The 24780-nt window shown below is 39.2% G+C and overlaps 3 protein-coding genes and 1 non-coding gene across 5 annotated transcripts; 2 read left to right on the top strand and 2 right to left on the bottom strand.

The window, feature by feature from the left end:
- Positions 1 to 5166: 5166 nt before the first annotated feature.
- Positions 5167 to 6044, bottom strand: LOC131321126 (uncharacterized; the record flags this gene model as incomplete). Its single annotated transcript, XM_058352137.1, has 2 exons — positions 5167 to 5684; positions 5865 to 6044. Coding segments are annotated over 2 exons (360 nt in total), but the record flags the coding sequence as incomplete, so codon positions are not given.
- Positions 6045 to 9049: 3005 nt separating this feature from the next.
- Positions 9050 to 16415, top strand: LOC131319475 (mRNA cap guanine-N7 methyltransferase 2). Of its 2 annotated transcripts, none has more exons than XM_058349723.1 (11): positions 9050 to 9323; positions 9428 to 9506; positions 10004 to 10098; positions 10478 to 10549; positions 10631 to 10740; positions 13697 to 13819; positions 13913 to 14005; positions 14308 to 14376; positions 14885 to 14973; positions 15077 to 15174; positions 16011 to 16415. In XM_058349723.1, the coding sequence occupies exons 1-11, from the start codon at positions 9216 to 9218 to the stop codon at positions 16149 to 16151; spliced, it is 1077 nt and encodes a 358-aa protein (XP_058205706.1). In that variant the 5' UTR covers positions 9050 to 9215; the 3' UTR covers positions 16152 to 16415. The 2 variants fall into 2 exon arrangements, with proteins under 2 accessions (XP_058205706.1, XP_058205707.1); XM_058349724.1 differs by having other exon boundaries at positions 9114 to 9323; positions 10025 to 10098.
- Positions 16416 to 18283: 1868 nt separating this feature from the next.
- Positions 18284 to 18356, bottom strand: TRNAR-UCU (transfer RNA arginine (anticodon UCU)). The gene has a single exon. It is a non-coding gene; the product is annotated as a tRNA-Arg (tRNA).
- Positions 18357 to 18570: 214 nt separating this feature from the next.
- LOC131319474 (uncharacterized) lies at positions 18571 to 24550 on the top strand. The gene is made up of 7 exons (XM_058349722.1): positions 18571 to 19236; positions 20679 to 20811; positions 20948 to 21001; positions 21119 to 21210; positions 23064 to 23302; positions 23789 to 23926; positions 24031 to 24550. The coding sequence occupies exons 1-7, from the start codon at positions 18632 to 18634 to the stop codon at positions 24126 to 24128; spliced, it is 1359 nt and encodes a 452-aa protein (XP_058205705.1). The 5' UTR covers positions 18571 to 18631; the 3' UTR covers positions 24129 to 24550.
- Positions 24551 to 24780: the final 230 nt, after the last annotated feature.

Raw genomic sequence — 24780 nt, 5'->3', positions numbered from 1 at the left:
GGACAAAAAATTTGAGACGAAAAGAGTATTTTTGGAGAGAAGTTTCTAACATATGGACTTGTGAACGTGTAACCCATCTTGTATAGCTCTCCTTTGTTTATTTTGACTTAGAAGCTAGTTGTAATATACTTAGTCGACTTTGTCTTGTGTTTGTGGTAAATGCTTTATTATGGATGATATTTAATTTTCATTGAGACAGATTATGCTAACCCTCCTAGGGCGGGTCATTATAGAACTAAACAAACTATTCAATTGATCTTGTAAAACGGGCAAGTGATAAAATTAAGCAAGTTTTGTTAAATATTTGAAAACCAAATTCACTTATGGAAGCACTTAGTCTTTTTCTCTTTGTTTGGAAAATACTACTTATCTTGAGCCAAATTGTGGTGTCATGGCCTCCAAATTTTGAATTGTTTGTCGGAGTATCAATGTTGTATTGCGTGTCCGCGTCAGTTTTAGTTAAATCACGTAACTACCTGCCTTGTGACTTAATTGAACATTCAATCGCACGCTAAATGTCTAACTTTCTATTTTCACAATTTTAATTGCCACAAACAAAAAATCTTCAAATTCATGACATAAAATCAGTTATATAAAAATCAGAGCCGTAACACAAAAAAGTGAGCATTTAAAATGTGGGTAAATTAAATGACGCAGGTCGGAAACGAGTTCTTTAATTCCTGAGTCCAAGGGACTGGAATCCACCAGAATGAGAAATGACTCTCAAGAGAAATATTATTGAAGATGGAAAATTAAGTGCCTTGGCCTTGTGTCTTACAACAATACTTAAACTACTAGGATCTTAACCAAAAAGGAAAACAATCAAAAGTTCAAATCTGCCTAAAATTACGCTAGAACATGCTCTACTAAAATAGAAAAGGAAAATTCTAAGACCCTTCCATTTATTACCACTCAATCACATAGATATCCAATCAATCACACATTTTTTGCAATTGTAATTGCAGCCTTATGTCCTGCATCAGTCTCCTCCACTTCAGGAGAACTCGCCCTCGAGTTACTCTCAGGATATAATGGCTTGACTCGATAATGCTCGAACAAATCTGCAACGTTGAAGGGAGAAGAAATCTGCATATGCTCTGGAGGATCACTGATATAAGCGTTGTCATTAATTTTTGCCTTGACTCGAAAAGGACCATACTTCCGATTTGCTAACTTGTTGTAAGTTGTTGTAGGGAGCCTGCTCTTGCATTGATAAACCATCATTTGATCACCCGCTTTGAACACTTTAGCTCGACGACGTTTGTCTGTCGCTGTTTTATACTTTTTGTTGGCCTCCTCTAAACTCTGTTTCCCCTCCACTTTAGAAACTTTAGGTAGTCGTTCTTTCAGTGGAACTAGTTTAATTTTCTTTTTGTTCCAACTAAACTTATAGATATTCTCCCTTCCCTTATGAACTACATTAACATCATATTGCCAAGGCCTCCCTAGCATACATGACATGCGTCCATATTCACTACATCACAAGTTATATCATCTCTGTAACTTTTACCAATTGAAAGAGGAATACAACAAACTTCTGTTACCTTGATCTCTACACCCCTCTAGATCCATCCGATCTTGTAAGGAGAAGGATGATGTTTGGTCCTCAATTGTAACTTGTCGACGAGAGCCTTCGACACAATATTCTCGTTGCTACCGCTATCAATGATTACATCGCACACCTTATCATTGATGGTACAGCTAGTTCTGAAGATGTTATGTCGCTGCAGGTCAGACTCATGCTTTGGTGCATACAATAGTCTCTGCACAACACAAACAACTCAATCTCCATGATCCCCCTCTACAACTTTGACCACTTCGTCATCACTCTGATTTCCATAGTCATCACTTCATTCCCAAAATCTGTTGGATTATCCTCAGTTCCATTAACCAAGTTAGCTTGCCTTCTGGTTAGACACATGCTGGAACGATGTCCAGGTTGATTGCAGCGATAACACTTATCAATGGTTGGTCGTTCATAATGATTATTGTTGCGATGAGGCTAAGAAATCGCTGGCTGTTTGGTCTGAATAGGAACACATGGGTTTATGGGTCGAGATGCTTGCTGATGCTGAACTACTTGCGGATTGAATTGCTTGCCCTAACTAGGTGCAGCTCGGCTTGAATCAGAAACTGATCTGCTAGTGGATGGAATCTTAGCTGGTGCCCTCGATAATTGAGAATCTGCCTTGTAAGCCAAGTTAACAGCCTCAGACAAATTCCAAACAATATGAAATGCAATCTGATCTTGTATTGGCAGGCCTAGACCTCCAATATACCTCATTACTTGCTGATTTTTTGTCTCCGATAAGTTGTTACGAGCATTCAGATGATAAAACTCCTCGGTATAGTCGACCTGTAACCCTGCCTGCAATCTTGGTACCCTACCCTAGACTTGTAAGACTTGCCAACCTAGACTATGATCACCTAGATTTACCTAGAAAGCCTAAGATTCTACTTGGTTTTATAGCCTTATGCCTAAAGATTAGATTTGACAAGTCATGGAATGCTTTCAATCATGATTTGCCCTTTTAACCATTGGACAATATTTGCTAGGAAAAATTTTATTCATTGGGTAATAGAAGTTAGTTTGGCTATAAATAGCACCCCCCATTCACCATTCAACTCATACTTTCAAATCCTCCAACTTCTCTCTAGAAAATCTTTGTGTTCTTACTTAAATCTTTATTATTCTTGAGTGTTCTTGAGTTCTTCCTAAGATCCTCAAAAAACTCATCCTAAACCACCCTTTCAATCCATAAAGTTTAAAAGTTCTAGTCATGAAGTAGTTTCGAGAGAAACCTTTCTCTTCCGAAACTACCGGAAGCTTACCATAGAAAGTCACTCCGCCCGATCGTCAACTTACTTTTCCGTAGCCGCCCTACCGCCAAGAAAAACGGTAGAGTACTTCGAACCGCTTACTCTAAGTATACGTAGATTACCTCTACTTACTTACTCTACGTATATTGTATGTTGTTTGTATATCGAAATGCACGGAAGTATTCGTATTTTGATATTTAGGATGGTTATGAGCATGTATACATGAATTGCTTGCATTACTTGTCTTGTTGTAAAGCATAAGTGATTTTCACTCCAAAGGCATTTGTACATGTGGTGTTATGCTTTAAGTGGTGATTTGAGCATGATTTGTGATATAGAGTTGGTTGATCTTACTAGTTTAGTTTCAAGATTACAATGAATGATTTATGATTACATATGTGAAAAGTCATACCGCGGAGTCGTTGCATGAAAACGAGACACAGAAATCGAGAAAGTATAAATATGACATCTAGGGTGTGGTTAATGGAATAATGTGATTTGCAAAAGAGAAATGTTTTGAAAACTGCAATGTGGCCGGACTTGGTAGCCCATTGTGAGAAGTGCATGTGTAAAGTATTTTTGAAAAACCAAATGGGAACTCGGAGCGGTGGAACCGAGGGATGAATTGTGGTTTGGTTATCCGATGAGATGAGCCAACACAATTGGTTTAATGATTTTCGAAAACTCACATGGGAACCCGGAGAGGCGGAACCATTGTGGTATACTCGGGAACCCGGAGCGGTGGAACCGAGGGCTTTAAATTGTGGATTGGTTATCCGTGGAGAGTAGCCAATGCCAAATTCAATATTTTTGTGTGCCAATACCCGGTGCGGCGGAACCATTGTGAAGATACTCGAAAGACCGGAACGGTGGAACCGAGATTGGGTGTATTAAAAATGATTTTGAAAATCTTGATTTGGTAAATGAAAGGTGAAACCAGTAACACGGTCTACGAAATGACGCGTAGTAGAAACTCGGAAATCATGGACACCAACGATTGTTGAATAATAAATGTGAATGTGTCATTGTTAACTGTTTCAGTTAGATATACATGTACTCTGTGAAAATCGTTAATTTTGTGATCTACTTCTTGTAAGTTAAGGGTTAGTGGATATTGATTATTCTATTGAGCTCTCGTAGCTCATGTTGTTACCTTTGGTGACCCTGACATATTATACTGGTGGCGACGTTGGTATAATGTGTCAGACTTTATAGATGATCAAGGTGAGCTGTACACCGTGGAGGCTTTTGGAGCTGAAGAGCTGGCTAGGATGGAGGAGCAGACAAAGCTGTAGTTAGGAACCCTAGTTTTCCTTCTTTTTGTAATGAAAGTACTCTCATGGAGATTATGATGTAATAATGAGTCAAACTCTATTTAGATATTCAATAAAATTGTCTATTTAACGTTTTCAAAATTCGAGGCGTTGCAGAAATAAAGAGTACAGACTAAATATGAAAAGGATTCACAAAAGACAACATTAAACCAAACAATAAGCCAACAATTTTTTTTCGCTTGGGGACTTTTAAATAAAATTTGATTAATAAAAACATCAATAACTTATTCAAAATTATACTGTAGTAGTTAATATAAGGAGTGCACCGTACAATACTAATTAAGCACCCTTTTTGTCATATTCAACCCCCTCTCTCTCTTTTTCTCCTTTCTTAAGCCATCCACGGTGGTATAATCAAAAGCCAATTATTTTTAAAATTAATAATATTGATGCAAAAAATGACTCGCAATGATATCATCAAACTTAGCAACATCTTTAGAAATAATTAAATTTTGGGCTTTGGATAACCAAAACTAACAACCTTTTTCAATAATCAAAATTTGTGGATCCCACATCACATAAGTTAACTAGTTCCAAAATTTATATACACACGTGTTTCAACTGGTATTTTCTTCTTCTCTTCTTCGCTTACGCTATATCTTCTTCACTTCACCTACAAACTATTTATTTTTCTTTCCCTCTAAAAGTGAAATTTATATCTCTCGATCATCTACAATTGATCAACTCCTCAACTCATCGTCGCCAGATTAAAGTATTTCACTCTTGTTTTCCATTTCTATTTTTTTCCCCCTAAAAAATATTCATAATAGGAAGAAAGAAAGTCACCAATTTTTCTCCAAAATTAAAAGAGGGAATCGATATATTTTTTTCCAAAATTAAAAGAGGGAATCGATATATTTTTACCCAAAAAACCCATAAATGGACAAGCTAACGATATGTTAGAGACATAATAGGAAATCATACTGCCATTTCTACAAGTTAGGCCAACATCAAAACGGCCATCTATACTGACTTCATGAACACTCAGATAGTGACAATTGCTTTACATCTTCAACTAACACCATTTGTATGGTTTTATTGCTTTACACCTTCAACTTACTAACAGCATATGCATTCTTTAATTTTTTTCATTTTCAGTAGATGCTTCAAACGTTCTTTCATTTGCATACAAATATAAGATACACCTATAACATATATTTGTTTGGTAGTCAATGTGTCTCCAACCTGTCCATGTTCCAATTTGGGGAGAAAATGATGTGTTGCATGCCCATGTCCTATGCCTATATCCGTGTTCCTAAGCATATTGAATTTTTGGAAATGCTTGAAAACAATCACGTCAGGATATTTATGTCTTTATTACTACTGATTTGAGTGCCAAAGATGAGGAACTTACCCAGTAATTTCTGGAAAGACATAGTCTGCTCTCCACCCAAACCGCAAATCCACGCCAGGGCACAGCCCAAGTGATGTCTTATTCCGGATCCTAGATACACCATCTCCACCCAAACAAGTAGTAAGCTTCCATTTCCAACCAGTGGCATGCAACTGAAAGCTATGGCCTACGCCAACCTGCACTATTTACATGAAGTACTTACCATTGATATGAGATTCGAAAACATTACGAAGATGTAATATACTATTACCAGCCAATAAACTAGATTACATACTCGGGTAATGATACATGACATGCACTACTGTGCCGTGCGTCAGGAGAGAGAGGGAGAGAGAGAGAGAGAGAGAGAGACAAACCTGGAGACTAAGAAAGTTTGTAACAGGGATCTTCTTGGAAAGAAGGTGAACATCATGATGTAAAGGCTCGTATATGAACTTCCATTTTCGATCATAGGATAGAGGCTTCAATACCAACTTTGCGTGGCACTCGTTAATTGGCACATTATAGAACTGAACCAGAACCACCAACTTCCATGATTACAATACATTGACAACATTGGATACATGTCTATAAAATAGCTCATAACAGTCTCTATTTGTTGCATAAGAAGAGTTTAACATGTTCTGTGCTGGTGTGTGAGCAGGTCTATACATCAATTTGGTCCAAACTATAGCACCCAAAAAACACTTAAAAGAGTTGTATTTCCAATTTCTGACATTTTGTCCCCTTCGTGGAAAATTATGCCTGCCAAACACCATAGGTCCATTGGGATATCATGACATATTCCGTTGATTAAACAAGTAATTAAAAGAATCATTAGATTTCAAAATTTTTGTTGTTACTCTGTTGGGCTTGCAGAGGGACTATCTGCCTTAAAAGATGGCACTTCCAACGTTAATTCTGTGCTCATACCCATACTATGCCCCTTGACATGGGTACCCCATGGTTACTGAAAGTTTCTACATTTGGAACATCAATGCAAATTCTGAACCATTGTGCCTTGACCTGGGTGTCTTATACATGCCGTAAGTTTCTAATGCGATATGGCAGGTGGCAGGTCCGTGACTCAATGCCCAACTGACTAATGACGATTCATTCTCAAGTGCTACTTATATGACATAAAAACAAGGCGCTCATATTGATTGTTGTCACGGTCCAAACGAGAGGTTTAGTGAATGGTAGCAGACAGACACTACAGACCAAATATTTTAAACAAAAAAAGTTGAAAATTAGTTGTACTTATTGATATAGTATGTAACCTATGAAGATGGAAAGAATAGCAGCTTTCACACAACTTAGGCTCTTATCCAACAGATGATTCAGATCTACTAGTTATGTCGTTACTATCTTTAGGAAAGAAACTTAATGCTCCCTCCCCATTCCCACTTTGTTTGTTCATCTTTCCATTTTGTGATGCCCCAAAGTGTTTATCCTATTTGACAAGTCAAAGCATAAAAATTGTAGTCTTCCAAGACTAACCCTTACTCCTGATAAATAGCTTCAAATTGGGGATACAGGGACAATGTTGAAAATCTACACCTTTAATTTAATTTGAGCACAGTAAATGCATGTCCCCTTTAAAAATTGAACCTCCCAAACAATATGAATGAAACAGGACGAGGGAGCATATCATGTAAACCTTCTCACAAACAAGAGCGGAAGAGAAATCATTGTGAACTCAACCAGTTGACTAAAAGTGACCATTGTGAAGCTCAACATTCTTAAACTTAACAACCTCTTAAATGAATAATCAAAAACTGATGTGTCAATTTTTTGTTATTCTTTTTTGATAATACCACTGTGAATGACCTTATTGTTTATAATTAACGGGGTAGACAATTACTTTTTATCTTTGGTCTATCATCTTGGTTTATGATGTGGTGTACCCGTGTGTTGAAACATGAAGGGGCTAGAAAAATAGAAGGGAGTTGAAAAAGGCTAATTTGGTCTCACCTGGAGCAAACTTTTTTCTTGGTCCAATATTGGCCAAACTGAGTCATTTAATAGCTGAAGAGGTAATTTCCTCTTTAAAAAACAAGGAGGGACCATTTGTGACTTGACTTTTTATTTTGGCCTTATTCAAAACCGTGAGGGCCTAATTTTTCTCGAAGAGAAAAAACCCCAACTTGGCTTCTTGTTTTATTCTTATTCATTTTTTTCTTTGCACTTGTTAGTATTGCGTCAAATTTTTGTCAATTATTAGTTCGTGTCGACGAGAGAATTAGAAAAGCAAAAGTTATGACTTTTGCCCAATTTTGTTGGAAAACATCCAAAATTGGACTTTTTGGGTTTTTCTTGAATTTTTTTTTAAAATTGTGTTTCGTTTATAATTTTTTACTTTTTTGATTTTTCTCGTCGAGACAAATTAATAATTCATAAAAATTTAGCGCAAAATTAACAAAAGTGAATTTTTTTAATAAAGGCAAAAAAAAACAAAAACAAAAGGCCAAGTGGCTTTTTTTTGAAAACTGATCCTACGTACAAATCTTTCTACTTTGGTTGTATTCACTCCGCTTGGTTTCTATTTGTGAGAGTTACTTTTTAATCTCTGCATAGTTTTCAATAAATCTCTCTCCACTTATTACTACTCATTACATAAAAAATAACTTTCTAAAATATAAACCAAACAAAGTGATTATTTCTTCCAAGAGAATTTAAGATATACCTATTCTATTATAGCCACTCTCGTTTAATGCACTCAAAAAGTAAAACGAAGAACTCTAAAAATTTGTTTTTTAGTACTTGTGTGTAACTATGAATGTACTAAACGAAATTTTTTTGAGTGCATTTATAAGAAAATCGAGTAAAAGATCACTACCCTAACTTTAAACTTTGGAAGCTCTTTGCCAGTTTCTCTCTCTCCCATCACTCTCCAGTTTGCATTTGTATACACTCATCTTGAGCCTACAACAATAATCAAAAGTGTTCATATCGTAGATCTCGTGGAGAACTTTAACCATGCCAAAAAAACATGTTGATCAAGTGTCATTTGATACTTAATGAGTCGATGGGAACACATTTATATGGAACTAAATATATCATTCACACTAGACTCGAACCATATGTGAGTGTTTTTTCAATATAAATGGGTGTCAATCAAGTACAAACGATACTTCAAAAAAAAGTACAAACGAAATACAGTCATAACTTAAATAAGTTGTTTGCTCTCCTCGTCTGCTCTACCTGGATAATATAACTTACTCATTTTCTGCCTCACTTTAAAAAGCTCATGCTAAGGTGGAGAGAAGAAATAAAAAAGGACAATAATTTACAAGTTAATTATCAATCTTGAAGTAATATCAACTTAAAATGAAAAAAACTAAACGGTAATAAATTAGAAAGGAGCGTGTGTATATTACCCCAACAACAGAGCAGATCAAAAAATAATTTAAAAAAACATTCTCTTAATCGGACAGCTACAATCTTAATTTGACGGCAATCAACGGCTTTAGAGTTACTCATATTTGTATGTGTAGACAAAAATCGCTCTGTTTTATATTAAAGATAAAGTTTACGACGGAATCTACATCATGAACGGTTTGGACATTGAATGGAGAGAGGAACCAGAGAAGAGCTAGTTCCTAAAAAAAGAAAGTGAATTTTATTAGACAACTCGTGCTGAAAGCCCCAATTTATTTGCACTTTTGCGATGGCCGTTGCTTTGTAGGATCTCTGTCCTCTCTCCCTACAGGAATTTTACCAAACACATGGTGGGTGCCATACCGGTTCACAAACCGACTGAGTCGACCCACCATCGACTTTTCGAGTTCACAAAAACTGCCCTCATCAAGATCTTCGTCGCTCCTTACGCCACGGTACATGTCCTGTCCCTCCTCTTCTTCTCTACCGATATTTCTACCTGTACGCACATATGTTAAATGAGTGAGTGAATGTTGGTTGTGCTTTTATTGCTGTGAAGGTGTGTGATTTGTATTGCAGTGGCGTGCCTGATGAAGACAAGTGGGACGAAGCCCAAATTGGCCACTACATTGGCATTGGTATAATCACACTTTCAAATTCCCTGCTCTGATTGTTTAAGTTAGTTATGAGTCTTGTGACCACAAACTGTATAATCACACTTTCAAATTCCCTGCTCTGACTGTTTAAGTTAGTAATGAATCTTGTGACCACAACCTGAATTTTGGGTTCAAAAGCACCCTATCAAAGTCAACCCCAAGGGGTTTGGCCAAGTGGGAATGGAAAAAGCAACAAGTGCTCCTCCATGAGATTGCATCTTCGAATCCCACGGAGGCCAAACATTGCCACTGAAGGGTTTGCCCGGTCATTAACTTCATGGCCCTAGAATTAGTCGAGGTGCGCGCCCGGACATCCAGTTTTTTTTTTGTAAAAACAACACCCTATCAAAGTCCTTCTCTGATTGTTTTAAGGTTTTGGTTATTATCAGTGAGTTTCGGGTTCTATTTTCGATTTTGTATGTGTGGATTTTGGTTTGTCTATGTATTTATCTGTTTATTTTACTATGTAACGGTTGTAGATGTTGCCGAGGCTGGAATAGGTAAAGTAAGGGAAGCATGGGAGAGTCAGCGGAAAACCTACACGTCGGAGTTCTTTGAGCTCGATCCCTGCCTTGTGAGTCCTCTCTCTCTCTCTCTCTCTCTCTCTCTCTCTCTCTCTCTCTCTCTCTAGATGTATATATGTATTTTGTATGGTTATATGAGCAGGGTAAAACCACTATGGCCAGTGGCCAGATTTGTTGCATTTCAGTGGTTGGTTGATCAGAAGAAGCGTTTTTATTACACTTCTCTAAGCATGTTGGTAAATGACATTAAAATGTGGCCAAAAAATTGTTAATGGGTTATTTTTTTTCTTCTGCTTGTTAAAATGGATCTAGAAGGAATGTCCCATTTTTGGAACATGTTGGTATTATGGTGTACTTACATTGCGTGTTTGTGTTTAATAAGTTTGCTTCGATTTGCTTCTATATCTTCATAGTTTATAATTTTGGCAGGAGGATGTTGAGCCACGCTTACAGAACAAGGACAATATGGCGGACATTGTTTGCTGCATGCAGCATTTGCAGGTTCCAAGTACTCACTTTTACCTTCCCTCATACCTCATTCAAGGAAACTGAATGAAACTGAACTATACTATCTACTTGCAGTTGTGTTTTGAAACCGAGGAGAAAGCAAGGAGACTTTTGCATAATGTGTCATCATTGCTGAAACCAGGAGGTTATTTCCTCGGTATTTGTCCCGACTCGTCTACTATATGGTATGGCATTATCTGGAGCTGCTGTGTTTTCCCCATCTCTTCTTGACTTTTGGCTTGTTCTTAACTTCTTATCCTGCCATTTCAATTGGAAATTATCAAGTTGTTTGTGCAACCAACTTTTTCTACCTAACCTGGCCCATTTTTTATTTGGTTTACGTGCTATTATTGATTCCTAACTCTATTACTCGGTGGAGTGTAGCATACTGGGGTGAAACCTGAACCTTGTTTGGTCCTTTGGCGATTTGTTTGGAATACAGGAGTAAGGTTGATAGAAATGCCCAACCCCCGGAACTGACCATTCTATGTGATACAGAATGCATCCATGCTATGCAGGTTGTGCTTCGTGATATGTACATTACAGGCTATGAGTAATGATTTCTTAAAGATTCTAATAGTGATAGTTAAAGAACTTTAAGCATTAAACCCTTGTGTGCCACTGTGAGAAAGAGGAAGGATCTCTTGTTCCTAGTTAATATGATCGTTATATCTTCTTCTTTCATAATTTCATTGAAAAAAGAATGTGCCGAAGGGGGCAAAGTTCAAACCTTATTCACGCAACACATACGAAATCAAAAAGTATCCTGTCTGAGTCCTACGTTTCTACAAGCACATACAGCTCTCCCAAGAAACTCAATAAAAGTTTCTTGACTGACAAAAGCAAGGAAACATGTTCGATACACTTGAGTTACAAAATGGAGAACCTCCTGTGCTTTTCTAAAGCTTCCCTTTTGAGAACTTCAAGTCTATGAAGTATGTGAATCTCTGACTGAGCAAGGCATCAATTATGGCGCAACCAAATTTCAGAACACCATATTCCACACTTCTCTTGCAACTCAACAACATAAAAGTAACTGATTCAAACTCTTCCCCCAATATATATGTGATCAGCAATTTGACCCTCATACAGCATCAGATCAACAGCAACTTGACCCTTCTCAATCTATATGCGATCAATACACATTTACAGGATATTGTCCAAGCAAAGAAGGCCACCTTTGGGGGAGTTTTAGTGTAGTAACCAATTCCTTTCCATGTAAGATCGACATCTGCTCCTCCAACCAGCTGTCAGTTAGAGGAACACATCGGAACACACCCTTTGTGGTCCCTGTCTAAACCATAATATTCGACTCTCTCTCTCTCTCTCTCTCTCTCTCTCTCATGCTGTAACTCGGTGCTTGTATGTAGTTTGCAATAGCTCTTGTGGACTGAGAACAGTACTGCTGAATTTTAGGGATGGAGGTAAGGAGGTTGGTTTTGGTAACTTGGCCGTGGATGCTTATGGCCACGTAATGCCTTGGCCACGCGTGTGGCCTTTGACTTGGCCGCAGATGCTTATGGCCACGTAAGGCCTTGGCTGCGAGTGGCCTTGGCCGAGCAAGGCCTTGACCGCGTGTGGCCTTGGTCGAGCGAGGCTTTGGCCAAGCAAGGCTTAGCCACACTTATGAACTGCAAGCCACTACGTCGACCAAGGGTTATAATCTTGGCTGCCAACTGGCGCGATTAAAGAGGGGGTTGATAGAGAACCGATTATGGTTCTCCTGAAGGCTTGGGCATGACACCAAGAGATATCGACCCTTCGAGCAATTTGACCCGGACAATGAGCTGCTCTAGCTGACTTGGCAGGGCCCGAGGAGAAGCCACTAGAGGTTTGGTTGCAGTGTTTGTAGGATCGTGACCGTGCTGCTTTAACGGAAGTGGCGACTTAGAGCCAAGTTTGACCTTGCCCACCCAGAGGCAAGGATGAAGCCAAGGCTGACCTCGACCATGCAGACCATCCGGGATTACTAGAGATCTTGTGGCTTGGTGGATAAAGAACAAGGGACCGTTGCAAAAAGGTGCTTGAGGAGTAGCTCCCGTGGGTGTCGTGGGGACCGCGACAGTACAGAAGGAATATTCGTGCACGACTCGTGTGACACGTGTCCGAAATTTATAAGGCCACTCGACACAGAAAGAGAGGTCGTGTGTGCCTATAAATATGACACTCCCCCACACTTTGGGGGGACCGATTAGACATGGTTCGAGGGTGATTCTAGAGAGAAATTCTCTAGAGAAGTCACACTTGACCTTGGTTCTAATTGACTGAAGATTTTCTAGCCAAGGGTTCTTTCCACTGTTAAGCCTTGATTCTTTCACCAGTTCAGATCGTCCACCTAATCCTTCATTTATCATCTATTATTCTCATCCCTCCCCAGCTCTTTTCGATTATATTAGACTCCGGATTTCTACCTTTCATACAATATGACAGAAAGTAGAAACTATGTTATAGACTTTTTGATTATATTAGACTCTGGATTTCTAGCTTAAAATTGTAACTCGGTACGATTGGCTATGATGAAATGTTATGGACTATTGGTTTGATTTCTCAAATGATATAGCTAGAAAGTAGAAACTATGTATGCTTACTGTTTCTTGACATGTGGATGGTATTGACAATACCACCCATTCCTATCAGTATCTGATTCCTATAGTAGTGGGAGTCCCCTTATCAAAAGTATTGACCAAACATAGGAAAATGGAAACAGGAAAGGCGATTTCAATGCCCACTCTTAATCCCAGTAAAATAAACGAACCCTTGGTTTATTTTGAAAGATGTAATCTCCAAAAGATGTAACTTAAAACATTCTCAGATGGATAAAAGAAACTTGGAGGATGTATATCAGGATCCTTAGCTTTAATTTGAAATGATGCAAAAGGCTTGGAGTAAAAGGTGATATCTACCATCGAAAAGTATGATGCAGGATAGCATGGAAGAGCAAATAGTTGATGTCTATCCTAGAGTATGCAGTCGCTTAGGCTATAGAAGCTGGTGGTGGGTCTAGGGGTCAGAGAGAGAGGTAAATGGGGCTAACATTGTTTAGACTTTATGCAAAGAAGAAATAGGCACGGATCCGAGAATCAATTTTACCATATGCTAGAAGCAAGTTGTTTTGACATATTGTGGCCAACAAATATGCAGGGCTAAGTACCAAAAGAACGTTGAAGCATACCACAACAGGAGCAGTAGCATGAAGGCTAACCTTGTTCCGAATTGCATTAGATCAGAGAGCTACATGATCACTTTTGAAGTGGAGGAAGAGAAGTATGTGATGGAGTCTATCAGTGTGCTTGATTTTCTTAGAAAACTTTTCCAAACTTGTTTAACTTTTCACATCAAATTTATGATTATTTGCAGGTTCCCATTTTTTGGAAAGAAATACCAGTTGAAATTTTCTAGTGATAGTTCTGCTGAAACCCATTGTTTGGTTCACTTCCCTAGTTTGATCAGGTCATATTTCTATCTGCTAACTTCCTATCAGTGAGTCAATTCTATAGATGTTAATTTGGTTAGTTGAGTGAAATTATGCTTTTATACTGCCTAAATGGCTAATCAATGTCAAATTACTGTTGACTTCAGTGTGGGAACACTGTTTAAAACTCTGATTAGAATATGAGTGGTTAGTTTCATTGCATGGACTTAGAGGTGCTCCAAAACATGGGCTATAAAGGCCACCATTTCGCTGAATCTTTATTTATTTTACTGTGACTTTTGAAAGATCTGATATCTAACGGTCTTAATATGTTTTCCAGGTTAGCCAGGGAGACTGGTCTTGATTATGTGGAGATGCAGAACTTAACTGAATTTTATGATGACAATAGGTATATGGGTTTTCCATCCTCTTGGAGATCATCTGGGTTTTCTTTAGTTCCTACAGAATGTCTCCAAAAAATTCCTGCTTTTAATCCTATTTTATTTATGGTATGAGAACTGGTACTCTTGTGTACTTGGAAATTGTATGTTACTGCAAGCTTCATAATGATTTTAGCTTTAGAATCTTGGACATTTAAATTAAAAGGTGTTGGTTTCCAACATTTCCCATTCAACCTTACTTTTACAAGCGTCCATAGCCCTTTGTAAGGGATGGTTTCGAAGACAAAAGTATTAGGTTTGACTTTTGAAGTGGACATGCATTTAGGGACAGCAGGGATTGGAATGATGGATGAACAAAAGGGGATTGAGGAAGTATGCTGAAAGTTCTCCTGTAGTGTCTCTTGGAGCATCAAGGCTTCTAGCTCTACTGTTTTATCAAGGACCACATTACCCTTTCATAACATTATGTACATTAGAAATGCTGACTTCCCTTCCCCCATTTACTTTGCTCCAAAGAGCGCAGTTTGCAGGCATGCTACTTGATGCTGGTCTGAATATTGTGGACCCCAGAGGAAGGCTTCTTCCTCGATCATATGATGTCTTAGGTGATGTCTCCCAATATCTTTCTATGTACTCGTGTTCCATTAAACTTGAACACATTGCCATTTATTCTTGAGTTCTCATTCCTTTGGCATTTTCCTTTTGCAGGCCTGTATACTACATTTGTATTTCAAAAGCCTGACCCAGATCTTACTCCCCCTCTGATGACTCCCTTGCTGCAAGATGGAAGTCATAACCATGAAGAGGCAAGTTCCTACAATAATTATAAGGCTATGACTTGAATGTGTTGTCATGCTAGAGGCATGACCTCTATGAACTATGATAATGATATAGCTTTTCCTAATACTTGATGAAAACGTAAAACCTACATTTGAAAGAACATAGTCACCATTCTGCTGCTCTTCGATGGTTGTGGGCTTAGTTTAATTTTTCCTAGTTAAGGATCCGGGTGCAGTGGTTAGCAATAGCCATTAACGTAAAGGTTCAACTTTCAAGGCAGATGATTTGGGAGATTAAAATGGAGATTTAGTTGCCGCCCAAGCAAGAAATCATTCCCAATTACAGGAGCAATCTCTGCTGATGCCTGGGACATCTGCTGTTAGACATTCTGCTTCTTTTTAGAATTTAGTTCATTCATAAGTTTGAAATGTAAACAATAGTGGGGAAGAAAGTTAAGGGAGCTTAAAGTTTGCTTGAACTTAAAATTTTTCTCTTCTTTGGAAGAAATGTGAAAGTTATTATCATCTACTCATTAAACACGAGTAACAGAAGTTCTAACTTACACTCTTAGTGGAAATATCATATTTAGGGTAAAGGGAAAATAGGGTTGAAAATTTCCTTGGTAAGTCCTTTAGGTCTTTTGATTTCCCTTATTGGTACACCATTGGTGAATGCAGCAAAGCTTGTATATCATTGTCTTCATCCCCTTCCTTCATTGGATAGTCAAGTATTTCCTTCACAATTCATAACCCCAGATTATTCCGTGCCACAATTTCATTTCATTCGCAACATTCGAATGGAAAAAGTAGTTCTTATTCAGCCATCACCCCTGCCCATTAATTGCTTTGTTTCGATGCTGTAGAGAAAGAGTCAAGGCACTGGCTGGAGAGACGATGAAAAGAATGGACAAACAGAGCCATCGCTTGCACTGGGCAATATAACTGAACAGAAAGGGATTTTGGGCCCAGGACCAGCAGATTTGCGCTTTTCAGAAGCTATCTAACCTTGTTGTGACTTAAAAGCGACTGGGATGAAAAATGTAGAGAGGTGACCCCAAGAGTACTTCTAGTTTTTGCTTTTGGATAAAAATTATGTACGTAGTTAGAATAGTGTAAGAGGTAGGAAGGCTCAGTTATTGTGAGCTTAGTTGTGCATCAACTATGAAGCCATGCACATTCTATGAATAAATAATGCTATGATTGTTTGTAGGAAATGGAAACATTCTTACTTTAGAAAAGAAACATATAGATGGGAGCTTTCAGCCTTAGAGAATTTGACAGATATCATGTCTTCTATTTAGTAGCCTAAATGTTTTTCTATTATCTATAATTGGTGCCATGGTAAACATTCAGCCTACTAACTTTGAGATTGTGGGTTTGAGTCGCAGGACCGCTGGCCACTTTGTACCCAATGTGTCCCTTTAGGGATCAGTATTACAGATCTGGCTTTGAAGTGTTTGGTTATCATACATTCCCTTTTTTTTTTTTTAACGTAATGATTCCCTTGCATTCAGAAGCTGATTAGGTGGAAAAAGAACCCGTCCTTTTCAGTTTAATTGTTTGGATCCAACCCCAAAGGTGGCAAGGGCAGCAGTTTTCATTGATCAAGTCATCAAGACCAATTTGTTTTGAGAGCAGATAGCAGTCATCTTTTCTTTGAAATGCATGTTGAACTAGTTTTCATCACCATCAAATGGTTATTGTCTCTTATCTATATGGGTTCCAGTTTCTCATCCAATTTCACAGCATCCGTATTACTCTCTCTCTCTCTCTCTCTCTCTCTCTCTCTCTCTCTCTCTCTCTCTCTCTCTCTCCCTCCTTTTCTTTTTCTTGCTTCCCCTATTTCATAGGATGTGGAATGGATACAAGAATATTATAATTTGGAGAATACCGACTTGCACAATTTTTGTGCACAAGTTAAACTAGACATATACCTCTTACTAGAAGCGAATCTCAATTTTATTCACACTTCAAACCTTGTGGAAGGTATACGTCTGATCTTGTGCACAAAACTTGGAAACTATAGAGGAGATCGAAAGGCGAGATCAAGTCCAAGTTGGCTCTTTTATTGGTTGTAATTCTCACTAGTTCGAGTCTCACGGCACCATGGCATGTAACTTCTCCTGCTTCCGATTATTGTAAATGAGCAGAGATAGAATGGTACTCTCCAGGCCGCATATTATCCCATCATAGAAAATAAAAATAAAAAACCTTTTTTGTTTTTGAACAGCAAAAAAAGTTTCATTAATCTTGAAGTTGTTACAAGACTAATAGGAGCAAGGAAATAGCATCATGTTCAAAGAACAATCTTTTGCCCAATCCGAGACCCAATCCTACTATTGGCAAGAAGCCAATCAAGATCACCTAATTGGGAAGCAGCCCGCCTGAAAAGGCCGAAGCCTTAACATCCTAAGTGAGTCTAAATACTCAGATCAATACAAAATCAGCTCATAAAAAAGGTCTGGTTGCCCAAATCAGAAAATCACCACCCAACTTCCAAGCAGCCTCCACAACGAGAGACCCACTCAAGCCACCACCAGAACCCGGGGAACTAGCCCCTGTTGTTGCAGCCTCCGAGACCCGGGGAACCCACCCCTGTTGTTGCCCCAGAACCGCCACCACCGCCAAAGATGCCATCACCAACCAGTAGCCACCACCTAAAATAAAATAAAAAAACCAAAACAAAAAACAAAAGCCCTAACCCAAGCCCCTGCCAACTGATCCCCAACCTCTAAAGCTGCCCCATGGCCGGTGAGACGGCAGCCCACAACTAGTCAACAACCAAGCATACCAAACGACAGCCGCAAGAGAGAACCCTAGCCGTTAAGCACGACCGGAAAATAATAAAAAAACCTAAGTTATATTTTGTTGTTGAGATATTGTAAGGAGGGAAAATAATGCGAAATGGAAGCTATCAAGCAACAACTACTAGTGGATCAAAAAAAGAAAAAGCAACAACTACTATCATATTCCGTTTGAAATACGGAGTACATCTTCATTAAATCTGATCTCTTTGAGTGCACTATTATTTTTTTTTTCTGGAAAATAATAGTGCCAAAAAATGAGGCAACAATAATATCATAAGCCAATTGTTCCTCCTGTTTTAGCCAAAAACAATATAGGAAACCTGCGGAAGCACGCCCGGTGGGACTCGAACCCACAATCGCCTGATTAGAAGTCAGACGCCTTATCCATTAGGCCACGGGCGCTTCTGCTCTTCCGTGTCCCTTTTATACATTTTTATTGTTTAATTCCATGAATTTAACGGAGCGTTACGAGCCGTGACATCACTTGTAACGCCAACTCAACTCCTTAACGTGACACCAGCTCTAATTTAAACGGCGCGTTACGATCCGTGACATCACTAGACGCCGATTTTAACCCCAATATACACACCGTGAAATATCTAGCCTTGCTTCATCTAACGTCGTCCCCCTCCCCCTCCAACCCTAATCTCTCTCTCTCTCTCTCTCTCCCCTCTTCCATGACTTCACGCACCGACGACGACGTTTCCAGAATCGCCGCCTTCTACTCTCACCCCGCCGGCGGCGGCGGCGTCGAAGACTCCTCCGACCCTACAAAACCCAACCACGCCACTCCGAACGGGAAACGCACCTCCAAGAGGCTAAAACACGCCTCCGTCGCTGCCGCCGCCACCTCCGCCACCGTCGAATCTCCCGGCAGCTGCAGCGGAGAGAACCGGAGGGACCGCGAGGAATGGAGCGACTCGGCGATCGACTCGCTGCTTGAGGCTTACACGGGCAAGTACACGCAGCTGAACCGAGGGAATTTAAGGGGGAGGGATTGGGACGAGGTGGCGGAGATCGTCAGCGAGAGGTCAGGCGACAAGCAGAAGCTGAGGAAGAGCGTGGAGCAGTGCAAGAACAAGATTGATAACTTGAAGAAGAGGTACAAGGTTGAGCTCCAGAGGGTGAACAGCGGCGGGCTGGCGGCGAGTAACTGGCATTGGTTTAAGAAGATCGAGCCGATTGTTGGGAATTCAGGGTCGGTGAAGAGCAGCGGTGATGATGAGGATAATAGTAGGTCTGGGGGAGGGAATTCCGGTTATATGCTTAGGCAACCAAAGAGGTATATTATATATCACTTGTTTAATACAATGTTGTTCTGTTAAAAAAAAAAAAAAAACACAATGTTGTTGGAATGGTCAGTGCTGTTATTGAATTAGCTGCCTGTTTATTTAGTGTGAATGTTGTGTGTGTGTTTTGTTAGGGTTCGAAATGTATGTTGCATAGTGCTAGTAGGCTAAAAGCAGTGATCGATCTCCCTTTCCTTTGTAGCTTGCTAGGTCTGCTAGTTTCTGTTAGGACAACCTCATGTAGCGGGTTGGTTCTATCAGCATAGGTAGTTCACAACTTCTTCGCAGTCATATGAGCCTTTTACTCCTGTCGTTGCTTTTTGCTCAATGTCAGTAGAAGGTGGGCAGACTCTGAAATGCTTCTTGTTTTTTATTTACTGCTATTTGATCACAAGGGAACTATCGGAATTGTACCACCATTTCCTTGGTCTTCCAAAGGTAGCCTTTTTTCGTGTGTTGTGGTTCAAAAAGAGAAATTTCTTACGGTTGTAATCTAATTGAAGGAAGGAAGATAATTTATAATAGGTCTGGTGGAAGGAATTCTGGTTATATGATTAGGCAACCAAAGAGGTACATCACTTGTTTAATGCAACGATCTTTGGATGTTAATGGTGTTATTGAACCATCTTGTTGTATATTTGGTGAGATGTTGTGGTGTACATTGTGAGTGATTGAAATGTATGTTGGTTAGTGCTTACTGCTATTTGTTCGTAAAGGAACTATAGGAACTGTATCATCACTTCCTTGTAAGGCAGGAGCCGGGGACACATGCTCTTCAAAATGTAACCTTTTTTGTGTGTTGTGGTAAGTGGTAACCAAGAGAAAATTGTTACGTTTGTAATCCAGTTAAAGGAAGGAAGATAGTTGTTAATTGGCATGGCATATGCAAGAGGGATGGGGAGTCGTTTACCTACGTCAGATTTCCCTTTGGTAGTTTTTTAAATGGTGAGTACTCTCTTAAGTGTGCTCACGCAATTGGGGAGTGTGTTTTTTTTTTTTTTTTGAGTTGAGTTAGATAATAGGAAAATATTGTAATAGCCATCTGTTTTTCTTCTGTTGCATTTTTTCTTTTGATTCAACTACCAGTTTCACTAGATATTAGAACTCTGGGTTAGTGTTATTTGGAGGCCTTCAACCATCTTGCTGTTGCCTTATTTATCAAACACGGATGCTCCTTCCAGAGTGGAGATGGTGGGGAATCAGGAGAAAGAATTCCTTGGTGGTGAATCAGGAGAAAGAATATTCCCAATCTCTTAGCGGTTGCCACTTCCTGAGCTTTGTGGCATTCACTTATTCAACGATGATCACTCAAATGACGCATACATTTTTATTCGACTTTGTCGACATAATTATTTATCCTGCAAGTACACTCGAACTAGCATTATGCTATATGTTTTTTACCAGAGTTTGGTGTCATTCAACATTTTCTGTGCAGATATCCATCCAATAGTGTTGCCTTTGTAAACAATATGAAATCCAAATCAATGCCCAGCCCTAAATGGCATAGAGTGGTCTTCAAAATCAGTGGTACTGCATTGGCGGGCAATTGTCAAAGTATTGACCCCAAGGTACTCGTTTCTAGCCTATTTATGTCATATGAAATTGGTAAATGAATATTTGGTAAATGGGTCTTTGTTTACCTGTTGCCTTTTATCTGGCTATCGGGTTGGATATACATGCTGAACGGCATCCTTCTACTTTTAGGTGGCATCACAGATTGCTAGAGAAATATCAACAGCTTGCCGCCTTGGTGTAGAGGTAAGTGCCTGGATTTCCTGACATTTCTCAAGATGCAAATCCGTTGTTCAGTATTTCATACTAAAGATTTAATCAGCTCTTCGGATTCTGAGATTTTTAATTCAAGATATCTTGTAGGTGGCTATTGTTGTTGGAGGTCGTAACTTCTTTTGTGGAGACTCGTGGGTATCATCTACTGGTCTTGATAGACCTTCAGCATATCAAGTTGGGTAAAGTTCTTATTCTTAGCTTTTGCTACATCAAATCCAATTTGGGGTTTCGAGACTACCATGCTCTGAGATTTCCATGCTCTGACCATGCCTACTTCCACTTGTACCTCCAGCTGTGGATGTTAGATAATCTCAGTTTAGCAGCTTTAATCTTGTTTCTGAACTCAAGAATGCAAGACCTATGCCTCTTAGGCTGACTGCATTTATGAATGTTCTGCACAAAATTTGAATGCGATTACAAGACAGGAAGCAAAATAGAAGTTTCATCGTTGAGAATTCTTGGCTTGTGAATGCTCTATACGTTAAGGAAGGGAGTAATGTGAGGGCGACACTGATCTTGTCTACGACAGTTGGGCATGTAGGTTGTTGTAGTACACCAGTGATCAAGTGTTATGAACTTATGATTGTTTGCTTGATATCCTGCTGACTTTTATGGGCTTCAGTACTGCTCTTGGGCTGCTTTCTTGTTCTCTATTTCTAATTTGGTTGGTGCGTTGGATAAACACTTTTTGAATTCAGAGACACCACTAATACTAGAATTCCGAGAAGTTAATCGCTACATTCTCTATTTCTGCCATCTTCTTGTCTGTTTCTTAACATTTAGGGTACCCAGCTGATGAAAAAACGATGTTCACAGTGCCTCTAAAGATCTCTGTACTTTGATGTGCTATAAATCAAAACAAACGTATCATCACTTCCTTCGTACCATTTTGTTTACACTTTTTAGAAACCTAACTTTTTCAACGGGATATACATCAAAAGCATTCATGTTGGAATGAGAAGGTAGTGGTTACCTACAGTTCCACTTTGTGCTATGAAAAGCATTTGCATTTACCAAAGGAATTTGAATGGTTATATGGTTATATTGTTTACTTCAACTTTTCGAAGTGGGACGACATTTGGGAATTGCGAAATGGAGAGATGGACTTACTTGGGACAGCAAAAGTTTTCTGTTTTGAATTGGCTTTGGCTGGTTGTAGCTCTTGTGTTGACAATAGTACTCATCACCTATTGCTGGTCAGCTGCTGATTACGTTCGCGCTGAACATTTTTGGAAAATAATAGAGAACAGTCTGTGCTTACTTAAAGGCAATGAGTGTTCCTGTACTAATTAGGGCCGCACACAAGGTATTGCTCAAGCTCGGCTCGCTCAAAATTGGGTCAGCTCGAGCTCAATACGAGCCAGTTTTACATTTTTTATTAAGCTCGGACTCAGCTCACCAAGACTGGGTAAAACAAGTGGAGTTCTGGCGCAGGAGACATGAGTGAAGGGCGATTGGGCTCTCTACTTACATAGGATTCTTTAGATTCTTTATATTTCCCATTTGTGCTGAGCATATGGATGTGGAACTGAAGTACAAAATATGATCAATGATGGCATTTGTTGGCGAACATTTCATTTGCCAGTTATCCTTGTCCCACATCGAAAAAGTACTGGTTCAGGAGCATCCATTTCACCACCAATCCTTCCACTCGTTCGTAATGTATTCGTGATGGTCGCAGATGTTGGTAACACATGGCAGCTAATTTGTTGGTAGTCAAACTGGAGCCAAGAAATTTGTAACATGAATAATAATAGAAGATGATGTATCAATATGTGGCTAGGCTCGCAGCTCACTCTAGCTATTAGTAGCTGGGCTCCTTTGTTAAATGAGCTGAAGATTATGGCTCCAGCTTTTTTGTTACCTAGCGAGCTGAGGTCTAACCGAGTCAAGCCTTGAGCTACTCGTAAACAGCTCGGTATAGTTGTAGCCCTAGTACTGATGGTTGTCTTGTGTTGACTTCAAAATATTTAATTAGAGTCTTTAATTTGTCATCACTTGCCTCATGATCATGTACTGTTGGTTTTGTTAGCAGTATGATGGCAACAGTTATGAATTCTGTACTGCTTCAGTCGGAATTTGAGAAGCTGGGAGTTCAGACACGCGTGCAAAGTGCATTTCCAATGCCTGAGGTTGCTGAACCCTATTGCAGGCTACGAGCTATCCGTCATCTGGAGAAAGGAAGAGTCGTTATCTTTGGTGGTATTGGAGGTGGCACAGGGAATCCACTCTTCACTACTGATACAGCAGCAGCTCTGAGAGCTTCAGAAAGTACTACTAGTTATATCCTTTACTTTTTGTCAGGGTTTAGAATTTCATTTTCCCTATGGATTGATAATCATTTATAGAGATTTGATGTTCATTTAACCTGGTTCCAGCTCTATGCCTCTCCTTACTTGTTACCTTGCATACTGCATATCCAATAACTCTTGACTTGTTGAGAAATCACCAATACTTTTTTCTTATTTTACTAGGTGCCCAAATCTTTGGACATCCTCCCACCCATATATAGTTTTGGTTTCGATTTCTTTTTCTCGCTCCATTTTGGTTCATTTTCCAACCTCGAATTCAGTTAGTGCACATTGCACAATATGCTTTTATGTTTTGCCCTTATTCTTTTCTTCAAATTCTTTCGAAGCTGTGGGCTTATTTTGGAAGCAGTTTTTCATCTCAGTTTGTTGCAAATTTAGCATATTGGGAAGCATATCATGAATCTTGAAAGGAAGCATATGATGACACTGCATTATTTTTTGGCAGTAAATGCAGATGCAGTTCTTAAAGGTACAAATGTTGGTGGCATATACGATCACATTTCGTTCAGGGATGTAGTTTCTAGGGGTGTTACCCCCATGGACATGATGGCAATACAATACTGCGAAGAGAATGAAATTTCGGGTTAGCTTCAATACTTCACTTCTATTCATTCACTAGACCATTGTGTTCTTTATGTGATTCTACCTTTTTACTCTAAGCATTTATCCGTTCTTCTCTCTCTGCAGTTGTGGTCTTTAACCTGCTCGAGCCAGGGAACATTTCTAGAGCATTATGCGGTGAACCGGTTGGCACCTTGATTGACCAAACAGGAGCAATTAGTTGATGCGTTTTGGAACACCATGAATTCTAATGCTTTGAAGCCTGGTGCTGTCTTGATTGGGAGCGCCTCCAGTTTATTATCGGTAAACTATGGGATTCTGACAGCAAAATAACTTCTCGGATAGTTAATACATGACGAAGAGATGCCATTGTTACATAAATGAGTTGGGGAAGAAGCTTCGCTTCCGCTGTTTCCGTTGGATGGTAGAAGGTTGGATTTTGGCAGAACTTCTTAATGTTCAGTTCGCTAGACTGTTGTATTACTATTGGTTGCAGATGTAGTCTCCTTGTAAATTGTTGTGCTAGTGATTTTCTTAGTTTTACAAGTTGGGAGAAGAGGTGGTCCCCCGAAATGTAATCATAATGTATTTATAGCTGCCCTTTTAATTAAGTCAATAAGAAAAAGTTCAATGTTCAAAACACAAACTCTCTCTCTCTCTCTCTTTCTCTCTCTCTCTCTCTGTGTGATTAGTTATGGACATTGCCTTCTCTTTGAGGAATTTTAGCACCTGGCGTTAAACCAGGTACACATGGAGCTATATGAAGTTGCTGAGGAAGACTGTTCAACAGAAGGAGCACCAAACATATTATAGTAGTTTCTTCATTTTATATTTTTTTCCCTTCAAAATTCATGATCGCACTGCATCACTAAAGGT

This window comes from Rhododendron vialii, chromosome 3a, assembly GCF_030253575.1.
Source record: "Rhododendron vialii isolate Sample 1 chromosome 3a, ASM3025357v1".
NCBI lineage: Eukaryota > Viridiplantae > Streptophyta > Magnoliopsida > Ericales > Ericaceae > Rhododendron > Rhododendron vialii.
The sequence above is the reverse complement of the archived record's forward strand: the minus strand, read 5'-3'. Positions and strand labels throughout refer to the sequence as shown.